The 15,588-nt window shown below is 38.8% G+C and overlaps 1 protein-coding gene across 1 annotated transcript in view; it reads right to left on the bottom strand.

Moving 5' to 3' along the window:
- Window positions 1-3,804: 3,804 nt before the first annotated feature.
- The window catches only part of LOC131231711 (actin-related protein 4), a 131,106-nt gene continuing 119,322 nt past the window's right edge, over window positions 3,805-15,588 (bottom strand). The window contains exons 20-21 of the mRNA XM_058228001.1: window positions 4,589-4,657; window positions 3,805-4,090 (exon numbers count right to left, since the gene is read on the bottom strand). Coding sequence (XP_058083984.1) covers window positions 4,045-4,090; window positions 4,589-4,657 — 115 coding nt within the window. The 3' untranslated portion in view covers window positions 3,805-4,044. The remainder of the gene's footprint in view (window positions 4,091-4,588; window positions 4,658-15,588) is intronic.

Below are 15,588 nucleotides of genomic sequence, written 5' to 3'. Positions count from 1 at the left end.
CTGAAACAAGGTCAGGGGCATTTTTGTCCGAAACAAACTCCAAAAGCTGTCAGAAGGCCCTTCTGGGAATATATGGAGTGTTGTAGCGTTCTAGGTAATTTGCCCAAACTTCGAGGCAAGTATGGTCAATTTCCCGCTGAATTAATAAGCTCAAGCATGTTTGATTTTCTTGCCCCTTAGGCCTTGGCATCAATGCCAGACACAGGCAAACCGAACCAGTACTTTAAGAGAAAAGAGCATTTGAGCCTCAGACAGAGCCTGGTGAGCCCATTGAAGAGATCAACCAAGACTGAGATGGAGCATCAAGCTCACCCAGCGCATGAAATGGTGCTGAAATCCGAGGGGAAAAAAAAAAAGGACCACAGCCAGATCTGTTTTGCACAAAGCCGGTGCAGGCAACATCGGCTTTGGGCAAAAAAAAAAAAAAACTGGTACTCAGCTGGCAGCATCTAAACCATTGGTTGCCTTCCAATGAGGATTTTAGCCGTGGATAACCACTCGGATCGAGGGTCACTAAAGTTATCAAGCCATGTGGGCCTGTTGTGAGGTTTCTACAGTAAGGTACACAATCTAATATATTTTCTGAGAGCAGTCGGTAGGTCAATATCTTGAGGTGATGGTGCGGATGAACCTCAATTGTGGAAGACGATGGTGGTCAGTATCTTGAGGTGATGGAGCGGATGAACCTCAATTGTTGAAGACGACGGTGGTGGAGGCGAGATGATTGCACCTTCCCTAGCATCCAGAGACGTTAAAGTAAAGAGTAGATGATATTGGAACAAGGCTGCCAAACGATCTTTGAGCTAGAAGGAGATCATCAAATACCAACTCCCCTCATGAGAAGGGACCGAAAAGTATGAAGTGTCTTGGAAAAGGTACGCATCGGGGAAAAAAGAATGCATGGTTTTAAACTTGATGTGTGTTGCATGATATTTTTGAGAATTTTAATGGATGTGCCCACCGTGTCTTTCAGTTGAACATTTATTCCTCGTAGTTAGCCAACGAATGTTGTTCTACAACATATGTGCTTCTTCTCGCTTGTGGTGGGAACATTATGGGGTGGCCTTCACAATAGTCCCAATAGTCAGTCAGTAGATACCGTAGAATAGATTCCACAGAATGGACGCTTACGACCATTGGATCACTCGTCGTGTAGGCCATCTGGACACCGAGATCCCTATATGGCACACAAACCAGGATCAAGCCTGCCTTCATCTAGACGAGATCTGTTAAGATCTTCCAGACAGCAAAGGGGCCATTGTTAGTACCATACCATTAGAATCAAACCTGGGTAATTAACCTTGTCCCCATCCAGACCTCATCCATGCATCTCATGTGTTGGGCTTCGTGGAATCCAAAAATTAAAAAAAAGGCCGAAAGAAAGGAAAGAATAAAAAGAAAACAACAACAAATATAGCTTAGATACTGATATATATATATATATATATATATATATATATATATATATATATATGAGAAATGCTCACACACAACTAATCGGACGATTCAATTTGGTCCAACTAGTTGTGCATTAAATAAAAAACACCTCTTTTGATTCAGATATAATACCTCCGCATGAGAGGGTGCATGGCATCAAGTTTTATATAGGTACAATAGGAATACATGTCACATATCTAATTTGTTTATCAAATGAGACATACTAATTCAATTTTATTTATAAAATAATAATCACTTCGGCCACACATGCAAGTTGAATCTAAATTGTTAGAATGAATTTTTAACCGCCCAATTTTCTTGTAGAAGAATATCTTACTATTAATTACGGAAAATTAATATTTTATATATTTCACATGTTTATATATTTATTAACGGACCAGATTTGGTAAACATATGATAGATTGCCCTAGTAAATCATACGCGTATGACTTACGTAAATATTCCATTTTCTTTTAATACAAGCTTCCCCATCCTCCTCTCTCTCTTACTCTTCATTTAATCCCTCTCCCGTATTAATGCTCTCTCCCTTTAGTTATTGGAAACGAAGCCCAGTGTATCCGGCTGCTACCCGAAGCTAGGTGGGGTCCACCCCGATGTTCATGATAAATATAATAAATCTATCCCGCTCATCAGTTTTTGTAGATCATTTTAAGCCATGGACCCAACATTTATATAGATCTAAAACTCGAGTGGGCCACACAACAAGAAAAGGTGAGGATTGAATTTCCACCGTTGAAACATTCATGCGGCCACAAAAGTTTTGGTTCATGCTAATTTTTTTTTATTATTACTATATAATTTCAATCCATCCTAGTAGGAACGACCTCACGAATTATATGGATGGCAATTATACATCATGGTGGACTCATCGAGGTTTCAACGGTAGGAATTCCCCTATCCGCATGAGTTTTGTATCTGTCTCATTTTTGGGCTCACGTTCTAAAATGATATGGAAAAACAGATGGACAGGATAGATTTATCACGGTGTACCCCTCCCAGCTTCCCATCGAGGAAGTTTCTGGTGACGGCTTGGCCGCTTCCATTGGAAACGGACGCCTCCATCACTGCCCCGGAAAGTGGATTAGGTACTAATCCCGCCCATCCCTGGCTAGGAACAGGCAGGAGCTCTGAGGGGCCACTGTGATCTATGAGTTTCATCCACACCGTCCATCTGTTTTTTTTTTATATTATTTTAAGATAAATTTCAAAAAAAAAAAAAAAAACAAAGCAAATGTAAGGCTCAAGTGGATCACACTAGTGGAAGCAGCGGTGATAATGACATATCAATTGAAAAAGTTGGGAGAGACGTCCAAACTTGATTTCTACGAAGCCCACCCTGATGAGAATGTAAAATCTACTCTAACCATTAGCTGCCCCACTAAATGCTAGGGCTTGTACCCAAAATTCAGGCCCATATGTAATTCAAGTGGGCCACACCAAGAGAGAGTTTAGAGGGTAAGCTTTTTATCTACACTTTTTTCAATTGTGTGGTTCACGTGAACAAGGGATGGGGCTGGTCTTTTTGCCATTGGGTCTAACATGCAGTGACTCACCTAATGATTGAGTGGATTTCACACAATGGGGGCCACCCAAACGAATAACTTTTCTTCCATTATATGAAAATTTTTATTAACGTTAACTTCTTATTAAATGACACAGCTAGTTGGACCAATTTCAATCGTCCAACTAGTTGTATGTGAGATATATATATATATATATATATATATATATATATATATATATATATATATTGAAGAGATTTCCTTATTTCTTGACCTATCCCCAATATACACACCGGTTTAGGCATGTTCCAATGACCTACAAGGGACGCTCTCCAGCTTTAAGTGGCAGGAATTTGTCACATGTGACCCAATACATGGTACAAGTTCCTCGTGTGTGCCACATTTGCCACATTTATACTGCCCATCATATGTCACATGTGCTTTGATGTGGCATGATGCTTTTTCAAGCCACCAAGCATTTGCACATAGTCACATACAATGGATAATTATTAAACTTGATGTACTTGACCAGAATAGCTTCACCAGGATAAATCTTTCTTCCAAACAGGCCCTAAACCAATCTTCAGGTCCTCAGTTATGGATTGGCCTGATTTTTGTTATGTACATTGCACACGAGGGGCCACAGCTCATGCATGGAGTGTTGCAACGTGTGTGTGTGTGTCTCTCTCTCTCCTTGGGCCACAATTCAAATGTCACTCGTGCATACATATCATATGCATGTATCCTTGGGCGAATCAGTCACCCTTGGGCTCTCACCATTTCCAATGGGGCCAACACCATGAATATAAGATGCACACTTAGCCCAGCCCAGGTTTAGCACTGCTAGCCCAAGGGTAGCTCATAGCATTGTATATTTACTAAATGCATCCGACCTCTGATAGCATAACAGTTCATCTTTTAAAAGCATACACGTCAATTTAAAAACAGTCATTGTTAGGAAATCAAGTAGAGAGAAAATACATGGGCCTAACTATTCCTGGAGGTTTACACATAAATATCTTCTCAGAACCTTTCTATGATCCAAGGATAAATACAGCCACAGCAACATCACTGAGGCGGTAGCTCAAGGACATTTTCTTTGAATATATGAGACGCCATGCTCCTCATACCTGACACCAATAAATGAATACATAAATTAAAAAATTAACAAAAAATAAATAAATAAATAAAAATAAATAAAAAAGAAAGAAAAAAAGAAGTTCAATAATAATAAAAAAATCCAAATGGACTAGAGAAACGAAACAGGTCTTCGAGAATCCAAAACCCATTCATACAACCCATGATATTGAGGACAAATCACCCAAAATCAAAATCTAAACTGAAAATTTAAAATATACAACTTTTTCTAATATTTAAAACCAGCATTAAAATCCCATTTAATCCAATTAAGATTTTTTTTTGAAAGGGCAACATCAATGAATTTATTAGTCCTAATAATCATATGATTTTACTTCATATATCTTGTGATAAGTGCAACAAAAATTAAGGTGCGTGACTAATATTTCTTAAACAACGGTAAAATCCATATTGATAGTGAGGGGAAAAAAATCATTTCAATGTATTAGAAAATAAGGTACAGATGCATGATTCCATTAGTAGAAACTCACTCAGCTTTGGAAAACCACATTTGCTGAAAGGAACCAAGGGATGCCAGTATGCTCCCTCCTATCCAAACACTGCATAAACCATTCACACAGCAAAAGCGTTAGCTATGAGTTTGCAAGCATCAATGCTAGCAGCTGAATAACTTGTTAGAGAAAAATGCTGACATATTCATGGTTAGTTTAACATTTAGGTAGAATCCATTTGGCAGGGTATTGTACTCAATGCATTGGGGACACTTCTTTCTATGGCAAAGATTAGTGGCTGCAGAGTAATGTTGAAATATTGTGATGTGTTCCAGATCTAGCAACTCAATTCAAATTCCATGGAGAACAGTTCATGATTTCACGTTTAGCCTAAATAAATTGTACAAACAGATCAGCAAAAACACAATAGCTGTGCTATGAGAACTGGATGTTATTCACCCAATTCCAATCCTTTGTCAAGTAGTTTACTGTCCATCTAAGAATGCCATTAACAAAAAGTCACGACATATATGGAATAATGGGAACTCTGCTTCATAGCAATTGGGGTCTGCTACATGAATCCTCAGTTAAACCAAGGTCAAGCCTAGAGCCTTCAACTTGAATTGACTCACTCCCAGCAGATGCAATTCTTGGTCTCCATGGCACATGGCCAGATCATCTAAGTCTACTTTCCCTCACCTTATTACCTATTGGTGCTACTCCCAAGTTCCTTCGAACACATTCATTCCTAGTTCTATCCTCCCTTATCTTGTCACTCAAAGATCTCAGCATCCACATCTCCGCTAAGCTCATCATATGAACATGTACTGCTCAACATTCTATCTAATAAAGCATGGCAGGTATTATAGATATCCTACAGGAAAGAGGTGGGGAAAAAGGGAGGAGTCGGACGCAATATTGCAGGAGATCCAGTGATTGATATCAAGGAGGAAGGTGGGGACTTGTTGGAAGAAGACGGTGGCTACGGAGTTGCTTTTGTGTGATTACAACAAGTGGCTAAAGGAGGATGAAATTAAATGGAGACAGGTCAAGAGCGGCATGCATAGTGCACAAGCTAGTGCGAATTGGATCCGAAGTGTGAAGATGAATGAGACCCGTGTTGAAGACAAGGAGCAAGTTTGTGAAGTTATAGTTAACATCTAGTGGCAGTTGGTCAAGATTGCACCTAAGACAAGTTGCAGTCCAATTGATTGTCCACTAGAGAGGCAGAAGACTTGGAATGGCTGATTCAATGGAATGAAATTGAAGTGCCAGTGAATGATCTCGGTTGAGATAAAAGTGCCAGGGGCAGATGGTTATCCCTTGGCATTCTTTTCATGATGGGATGTGTGATTTATTGTAGATGGCCAAATGGTTATCCCTTGGCATTCTTCCAGGGTTGTTTTTTTTTTTTCAAGGGGGGAGGGGTTTCTAGCTTCAAAATTGGGGAATTCATTCATTGCTATCATCCCAAAGTAGCAGAAAGTTCGAAACATTTTAGACCTATTACCCTAATAGGAAGCCCCTACAAAAAATTTTGCAACAATTCCCACATCTAGATTTCGTGGAGTTATCTCACGTATCACTTCCAAAACCCATAATGTTTGTATTGAAGGAAAACATTGTGGATTGTGAGCTTGTGGCGCATAATGCAACAACGCATGCAACAAGGACGGGAAGCAAGTGGTGTGTAACTTGGATATCGGAAAGACCAACAACTGAGTGGAATGGGACCTTTTAGATTATATGTTTCAGAGGTTGGGAAGTGGGGCACAATGGAGAAGTTGGATCAATTCTTGTATTCGTTCGGCGAGGTTTTCAGTTCTGGTAAACAAGACATCGAAAGGTTTCTTTGGTACTTCTAGAGGGCTAAGGCAAGGGGATCCGTTATCCCCATATCTGTTCGTGGTAAACAAGACATCGAAGCTTCAAGTAGGATGCTAGACAAGGGTCAAGAGGTTCAGCTCTTCAAGGGATTTGAGGTGGGGAGTGGAGGGTCTTGGATCTCTCATTTACAATTCGCAAATGATACAATAATTTTTATCAAGCATAGGAAGGTATGGTGGATAGCTTAAAAAAGATCATCAAATGTTTTCAAGTGGTTTCGGAGTGAGCTTCAACATTTCAAAGAGAGAAATTCTGAGGATTAAAACATTTAAGGAGTTGGGTTGGCTAGCCGGTTTGTTTAGGTGTGGTGTTGGCCCATTCCCTTCTACATACCTAGGTCTTCCTCTTATTAACAAGTCGTCGAAGCAACTTTAGGGTTATCGAAAAAGTTGAAGCCAAGTTATCAAGTTGGAAGAGCAGGTATTTGTTTATTGGGAGAAAGCTAATTTTGATTAAAGCAACTTTGTCAAATATGCGAATCTATTTCACGTCCTTGTTTAAATGCTCAAAGGCGGTGTTGGAGTGGTTGGCTAACTTAAGACAAGATTTTTTTGTAGCAAGGATCATCAGTCTCTTAAATTTTAGTTGTTGAAGTGGGAGGTGGGTTAAGGGCTCCTCTTTTTGTAGAACCTCCAAGATTTTGAAGGCTATAGGAGTGGAGGAGAGATTTAATGAGGGTGTGAGCTTCGTGGTTGGAGATGGGGAAAGGGTGTTCTTTTGGGATGATGTTTGTCTAGGAGGGAGGTCTCTCCATGCCGAGTTCCCTAGGCTGGCTTAGGCTAGTAACATATGTCAATTCTACTGTGGCTAGTTGTTTCTCATCCCTATGCAAGGATATGATGTGGTCTCCCTCTTGTAGAAAAAATCTAGGGTTGCGATCTAGGGTTTTCCCCATCAGGTGAGTGATCTCTCACATAGAATTTGAAATCTCTCTTTTAAGTTGAACTTTGATACAATTTTTGTACATAGAATTTGAAATCTCTCTTTTAAGTTGAACTTTGATACAATTTTTGTTGAATATTCCCTATTCTTGTTTTCACAATTTGTTCCTAAGAGAAACCAGGATTTTAGGGCCTTTTACATGCAACCCTTTTTCTTTTGGATAGAATATTTCCTTTTCATATATCTTAAAATTATTTTCCTATTTTCCTCAAATTTGCATCATAAGATTCCCTAAGGTCTGATTCCCTGCACCCTTTTCTTAATTTTCTTGATATCTGATTTTCACCTTTTATGGCCCTTTTCCTTTACTTGGGAATCAAAGATTTATTTCTCATCTTTCTTAATTTTTTTTTTTCAGTTTTCTTTTATCTTCTTGAAAATCAAGAAATGCTTTCTTGATCTTTTCTTTAGTTTTTGAAAATCAAGATCCCTTGATAGATTCCAAGGTTTAGTATGCAATTCTTCTGGAATCTCGGCATAAACTATTAAATTGATTAAGATTTTTGGGTTCTAGTGTAATTTTGGAATTAAACACTAACTTCCAATGCCATTGTGTACTTTCACGGAATTTCCAGGGACCTTCTAGTTAAAATTCTTTAAGGGCTTTTCTGTTCAGACTTACAGTTATATGGTTTACTGCACAGTTTTCTGCACTAATCAGTACTTTCCAGAAATTCCAGGGTTTCAGACGATATTTTTCAGATTTAATTATTTACATTGTGTATTCATGTTCTTTATGAAACATTTTAATGATGGAAAAGGACTTGGGATACTTGAAAGTATGCAAGGAAAGTTTTATGAATCTCACAGGTGTTTGTGATATTTTGGAAATATCGATTTTGAAAGGAATCATGCATCATGCACATTATTGTTGGAACAGCAGAAAATATGTGGGGGCTGATTTTGAACCCTAGGTTGAAAGTCTCTAAACCCAGCAAGTAGGGTAATTGTGTCCCTTGAGTGAAAGTCCCCAAGTCCAGCAAGTAGGGTGATTGTGTCACTTGGGTGAAAGTCTCTAACGCCCGTTTGGTATCATTCGGAACCTCCATAGATTTGGCAGTAGGGTGAGTGATTACTCAATCCTATCGTGAGCAATGTAGTAGTCTGACTAACATACATATGAATCGGTCACCTATTGAGTGGAAGTCGGGTGGATGAGTATGTCAAGATTGTAAAAAGCCACCCATTTAGGGCAGGTGGGTATTGGGAGAGCGTTGGTCGACTGGTTTCAAATGGTCCTGATATCCAAAGGGATTAACCATACTGATTATTGTGATTACTTTCTGCATAATTATTCATGCACTCATGATTTTGCATCTATTCATTCATGATTTATTTCGTTTGGAATTTACATTGAAAAATCCGTTTATTCAATCTTTGATTTGCAATGATTTGATAAAGATGTTTTATTCGGACTAGATGCGTTTTCTTTTTAAACTTTTGTTGAGAATTTCTCACTAGGCTTCGCAGCTTACTTTTTTGGAATTTTAAATTTTAGGATCAAGATCTAGTCAAGGAGCGTGAAGAGCGGATTCCTAGCCATCTTTATTTCTCTATGTTTAGATTTATTTTCCTTTCAAGTTTCGGATTTATTGTAAAAGAACTTATAGTATAAGGTTATTTAAGACTTTGGAAAATACTGGTGATTTGATATTTTATTTTATTTTAGTGAATGGTTATCTAATTTATTTTAATGAAGTGTATGTTTTATGAATTGGTTTTATGTGTATTTTTTATTGAAATATTATTAAGAAAGCCAAGAGGACAAAGAAGCAACAAAACAAAAATAGAAAAAACAAGAAACAAAAACAACAACAAAACAAAAGCAAAACCTAACTAAGGAAGATATACAACTAGAGACCGAGCCCTAAGCAAGGCAACAGACCAAGAGAACCAACAGGGCATGGAGAAAAACACCAAAAGACTAGTTGAGTTGACAAGAGATCAATGACTAATCATCTGGAGAAAGCATTGTCAATGAGTCCTTTGCAAAGGGCAAGTCCCGAAACTTTGGCAGAGGAGGAGCAATATTGTGAAAGCATCGATTGTTCCTTTCCTTCCAAATCTCCCGTAGGGTTCACAACACAGCCAACCTTCAAGCTCTAACAAGGCATCTTTTAAAAAAAAAAAAGGCAATGTTAAGCAAAGAGAAAAGAAGACATCAAAGCCAGGATTGTCCATAACACCTTGAATTTGGAGAGAATTGAAGACCACACTTTGTGAACAAAGGTGCAATGAAGGTTAGAAAGCTCCCTCCAACCCCAATGGGGATTTAGGAGCTTTCTTTAAAGCGAGGGCTGCTCGAGCTCCCCTAGCTTCAATAAAATGACATAATTATATGCAGTCTTCTTCATTATCCCCAAATGGCATGCCCATTGATTTCCCAAACTCAATGATGGCCTCTTTAGCTCTTACAGGGTCTTTACAATTAGATAAGATAGAGGCAATCAAAGGAGAGCTCAAGAAGATGGTGGGAATGTCATCTGAAACTATCTGAAGAGGAGGAATATTTAAGATATGAGGGGAGGCAGAGTTGGAGGTTTGGGTGGATGAGAAATTCTGCCCTTCAGCCCCCACCAAAACCATGGCCCACTGAGAGGATTGTCAAGGGTTGGACGAGGGAGAAAGGGTAGCCAAGAGACGACGAGTCGAAAGAGGCTGCAATTGAGGAGGGAGAGAGTTACATGTAAAAGGGGAGGAGAAAGTTGTGGAGAGAGGAGAGGAGACGGAGTAGACTGGAGGATGATGAATGTGTTTGAGGCGTGATAGTTTCTCGCCACTGAGGATTTAGCTCCAGGTCCATGCGCATCGACATTCATGTGGAGCTATGGTGCCCCTCCAAAGGTTGCAGCTTTAGCTTGGTTGATGAGCAAGAAGGGATGCTTACTAGTGATAATCTTCAAACGAGGTCAATGTTTATTCCCAAGAAGCGCCTCCTTAATTTTCAAAAGAGGTTGATGTTTATTCCTAAGAAGTGCTCCTTGTACCTAAGCGATGCAGTATCGGTAAACCACTTGTTTATTCATTATCTACTCGCTTGGTCCATTTGGGAGGGCTTCTTGGGGGTATTCAAGATCCCATGGGTGATGCCAGGCAACGTTTGAAGTATTGGTATCGCTACAACTTTCATTAGTTGAGGATACGGAAACAGTATCGTCATTGCCGATTATATTAACATTTCCCGAAAATGCAGGGAAACATGGGGGAAATTGTGGAATTTTTCAATGAAACTTCAGAAGATGCTTAAATACACATATTTGCATATTTAAGAATCATATAGTAGCAAAAACGACGCATATTTGCGGATTTAAGAATCAAATAATAAGCTTCTCTTTAATGGGAACATTGGCGGGAAATGGTGGAACCATCCATGCATGCACATACATACATACAAACACACATGCATGATCAATCTATCCATCCATCCATGCATCCGTTCATGCACAAACACACATACACATCCATCCAACCATCATCCATCCACACATACATAAATATACACACATACAAACATGCATTTCATCATACAACCACGTGCCCATAAAAACATGACATAGAATTTTTTTAATAAATGGATTTTTATCGACACATTGGTGATATCATTGAAATATTGCCAATAAGCTATATAAGCGACACCAAGAATATACATAGTCGAAAATATTGGCAATACATTGGCGATACTTAGGTATATATCGCCAATTATTAGAATTTTTTTTACTACCAATTTTATCAATGTTGTTGCCAATATTATCGGTATCGCTAAGCTGGAGATACGGGTAATATCGGGGATATTTCGATAATATCAAGGATACTCCGAACAATGATGGCAAGGACCATCAATCATTTTTTATTTTCTTTTCTTTTTTTTATTTTTTTTGACATGGTGGCATTTACGGGAGGGAGGAGAAAAAGATATGGAAGCTTTCTTTATTAGGAGGTTTGTGATCCATTTAGGGATAAAGAAATGATCTTTGCTTTGGGGACGAGTGAATTGATTTCGCTATTATTAGAGCGAGCCAAGGCCTGTGTAAAAAAATAGGCTTCTAATTTGAATATCCTTGTAGATGGCTTTTCCTAGTCATTTGGAGCTCCTTTTGTTTCATTTGGACTTGCCGCGCCTCAAAAAAAATCCATTACCTTTCAAAGATGATTTTTTTTTTTTTTAATCCCCTTCAATTTCAATGGTATGCCCCCAATCACATAAAACTCCAAAGGCACATCTCCACTTCATCCACCAAGCTCCAATTCTATGACCAAGCTCCAATTCACTCTCTTGAGTCATTAACCCAAGATATCGAAAATTGTCATTTTAGGTTACCCTCTTGGTCAGCAATCTTAAGTAATTCCTCATTTCCTCTACTATTACTACTATAAGTGCATTCCATATACTATGCATTTGTCCGACTAATTTTAAAACCTTTATATTCAAAAGCATCCTTCCATAGTTCTAGCTTTGCATTTACCCCCTCCCTATCTCATCAATCGAAACTATGTCATTTGCAAAAAATATCGACCAGAAGATCTCTTCCTATAAATGCCTCATTAACCCGTCCATAACCAATGCAATAAAGGTATGGGCTCAATGTCGACCCTTGGTGCAAGCCCATAGTAATGAGAAATTCACTTGTCTCTCCACTAGTAGTTCTCACATTTATTACCACTCCCTTGTACATATCATTAATCATGTCAATATATCCTCTTCAAACTCCTTTCCCAACACCTAATAAATTAACTCTTTAGGGACCCTATCTTATGTTTTTGCCAAGTCAATAAACCATGTGGAGATCCTTCTTCCTCAATAGATCCCCATCAATTGTCTAAATAGGAAATGAGCCTCAATGGTCGACCTTCACGACATGAAACCAAATTGATTTTCTGATACATTCATTTCACACCTTGATCCAATTCAATCACCCTCTCAAAGTTAAATAGTACTACTTATAAGTTTAATCCCACAATAGTTAGTGTAGCTCCATATGTCTTCTTTATTCTTATAAATACATACCCCTAGTACTTTTCCTCCATTCGTCTAACATTTTCTTTGAACTTACAATCTTGTTGAACAACTCTATCAATCAAAAAAACCAATATCTCTCGTGCAATTCCAAACCTCTACTAGTATACCATCTGGTCCAAGGGATTTTCCTAACTACGTCTTTCTAAAAGCTTCTTTAACTTCAGAATCATAATCCTGTGTTATGGTTCTTTATTCATTAATCAAATTCACTCATACAATATGATATGAAATGAGCACATATATACTTCATCTTTCTTTCTTTCTTCTTTCATTTTTTAATCACAGATTTTGGTGAGGCCTTTTGGTGTCCTGCTTGCTAAAAGGGGGTTCTCAAAGTTCTCAAAGGAAATCAAAAGACGCCACACTTTGCTCGAAGAAAAGAGATTATACACGGACCCCTTTCTCCCTAGAGGCACTATGAACCTCAGAACTAGAGACAATCACTGGACAAGCTAATTCAAACAGAAAAAATAAATAAATAAATTGAAATTGAAAAGAATCAAATGAGTACGAGATGCATAATGAGGCAAATAAACAGGAGAGCACTTAGCATTTTAGAGTAAAAGGAAGCCCACTGGGAGATCCTCTCATCGAAAGGAACTTCTAGAAAATTAGGAATCATCCTTGACTTTCCTCTTAAACAATTGACAATGAGTAATAAGTTTAATTTAGCACACAATGGCTACTAATGCTGCCCCTGCCACTACTGCTGCACTCCCATTTTTGTAACAGCCTGGAGTTTGCTTCCAGCAATATAGCAACTCATAGCATCCCATATGAATCCAAGCCTCTTAAGCATTCCCATTCAAACAGCTAGTCAAAATAGAGAAAATCATGTTGGGTTTGGGGATATTCAGGATCAAATTGATGATTTCACCACACCAAAATGACACAGTATCATTGAGCTATATCCATTCCCTGCCTGCCCCATAGAGACAGAGGGAAAGGACTAACAAAACCCAACTGTATGTATAACCACCAAATGTCTTCAAGATTCATCAAAGGCTCTTCCTTACCAAAAAACTGGATGACAAGAGTGCCTGTCGAAGTGTCATGATACATGATTGATGTACTTTGTACCTAATCAATCAGACTGGTTAACTATTGAAGGGGAGAAGGCCAGCTAATCTATTCAACTCACAGGCAATCCTGTCTATTCTTACTGTAGTGCCCTCTAGAGACGAGCCTACCACGAAAGAAAGCAAGCTACCCCAAACATTCTGATTCCCCTCCCCTTCATCCTACACTTGCATTTGGTTTTGAAAGGGAAATAGACATGGTACCACAAACTGACTAGCAGCACCAGGAGAGCCAGATAAAGGTGTAAGTTGTGCAATAGAGCAAGCACAACTTGATCCATCCACACCATAGACTCCCTTCAAAAAAAATAAAAATCATGTAAATGATTTATATCATTCAGTGGGAAAAAAAATTTGAATGACATTGGGTGGCATGATTTGAAATTGTTGTGAATTAAATTACAGGTAACATAAAAAGAATGACATCTTTCTCATGTCTGACATGTCTGAATTCTTTACGCGAACATACTCCCCAGGCGGGATACTTAACCTATTAGCTACAGCACTGCACGGGTCGATACGCACAGCGCCTAGTATCCATCGTTTACGGCTGGGACTACTGGGGTATCTAATCCCATTCGCTCCCCTAGCTTTCGTCTCTCAGTGTCAGTGTCGGCCCAGCAGAGTGCTTTCCTAGTTGGTGTTTTTTCCGATCTCTACGCATTTCACCGATCCAATGGAAATTCACTCCGCCCCTATTGTACTCTAGCTTGGTAGTTTCCACCACCGGTATAGGATTGAGCCCTGGGATTTGACGGCGGGCCTCAAAAACCACCTACAGATGCTTGATAACGCTTGCATCCTCTGTCTTACCGCGGCTGCTGGCACAGAGTTAGCCGATGCTTATTCCTCAGATACCGTCATTGCTTCTTCTCCGGGAAAAGAAGTTCACGACCCGTGGGCTTTCTACAGTAGTTCAAAAACTAAGAATGTTATAAATTGACCAAAATTTCATGTGGAATGTATTTGTTTTCTCAGCTTACTTTCCGTTCAATTGTTGAATAAAAAGACTATCCCAACTCCTAGGCATACTAATTCATTCGCATAGGCAGACTATCCAACCATTCATTCCTCTTCTTTTCCCGTCGATTGTAGGGATGGAAGGACCACCCGCTTCTGCATAAGGCTACTCTTGGCTAGGAGATAGAATCATTTCATCAGGCCCACTCGACTATCCAACACTTTTGGGATTGGCTAGGTTGGTCATGTTACTAGAGTTCACTACAACTATGTCAGTTGGTAAAAGAGGCAATGGAGGAGACTAAATCCATCCATACAGAAGCTAGTGATGTTTCAGTTAACCAAAAGAATTGTGTAAAAATAATTTGTAAAAACGAATACATACAGACTTAAGAAAACAAATCAGACCTGAATCGCCTTTCAATTGCATTACCACTTGCCAGGACCTTAACTCGTGCAGCTTGCGGCGACTCCTACACACCCAAGAATGAAATTTAACTCAGGGTGATAATTTAAGTTCTCTAACACAGAAGGAACCAATGCATCAAATAACTCATTAGTTATGAAAATGCTCCTTTCAGCTCCCTGTATCTAAAAAATTACCAGAGAAAACAGTTTCAAGCAATTTAATCATTTCGAATACTGGGTATGCAACATCCAAATATGCATTCAGAAGCAATCATGTTCCCTCGATCTAATGTAAGGTTTAAAAAGCTGCAAACTTGCTATTTGACACAGAGACTTAATTGCCCCACAAACAATGAGGCTTGGTTGAGATGAACATTGTTTGAATGCTTCATTGGAGGCATACCAACAGGTGACTCTTTTTTTTTTTTCGAAGAATGAAATGGAGAATGAAGGATAAAGTTGCAGACATTAAGAGAGTAAGTCATGGGACTTTATTAATAAAACATGTTTGGAGATGAGATAACCAATGCTATTAGTGCATATGCGCTGCAGGTGGCGTTAAATGATAGAATCAAAAGACAATTCTTGGAGGATATGAATGGACTAATGCAAGGAATTCCGAACAGAGAGAAGATATTTGTAGAAGAAGACTTAAATGGTCATATAGGAAAAGAAAGTGAAGGAAATGGGAGCAAACATGGAGGTAGGGTTTTGGGTGAAGAAATGAGATGGGGGACGGCATCCTT

This window comes from Magnolia sinica, chromosome 17 (genome assembly GCF_029962835.1).
Source record: "Magnolia sinica isolate HGM2019 chromosome 17, MsV1, whole genome shotgun sequence".
In the NCBI taxonomy this organism is placed as follows: Eukaryota; Viridiplantae; Streptophyta; class Magnoliopsida; order Magnoliales; family Magnoliaceae; genus Magnolia; species Magnolia sinica.
This window is presented reverse-complemented; position numbering and strand designations above follow the sequence as displayed.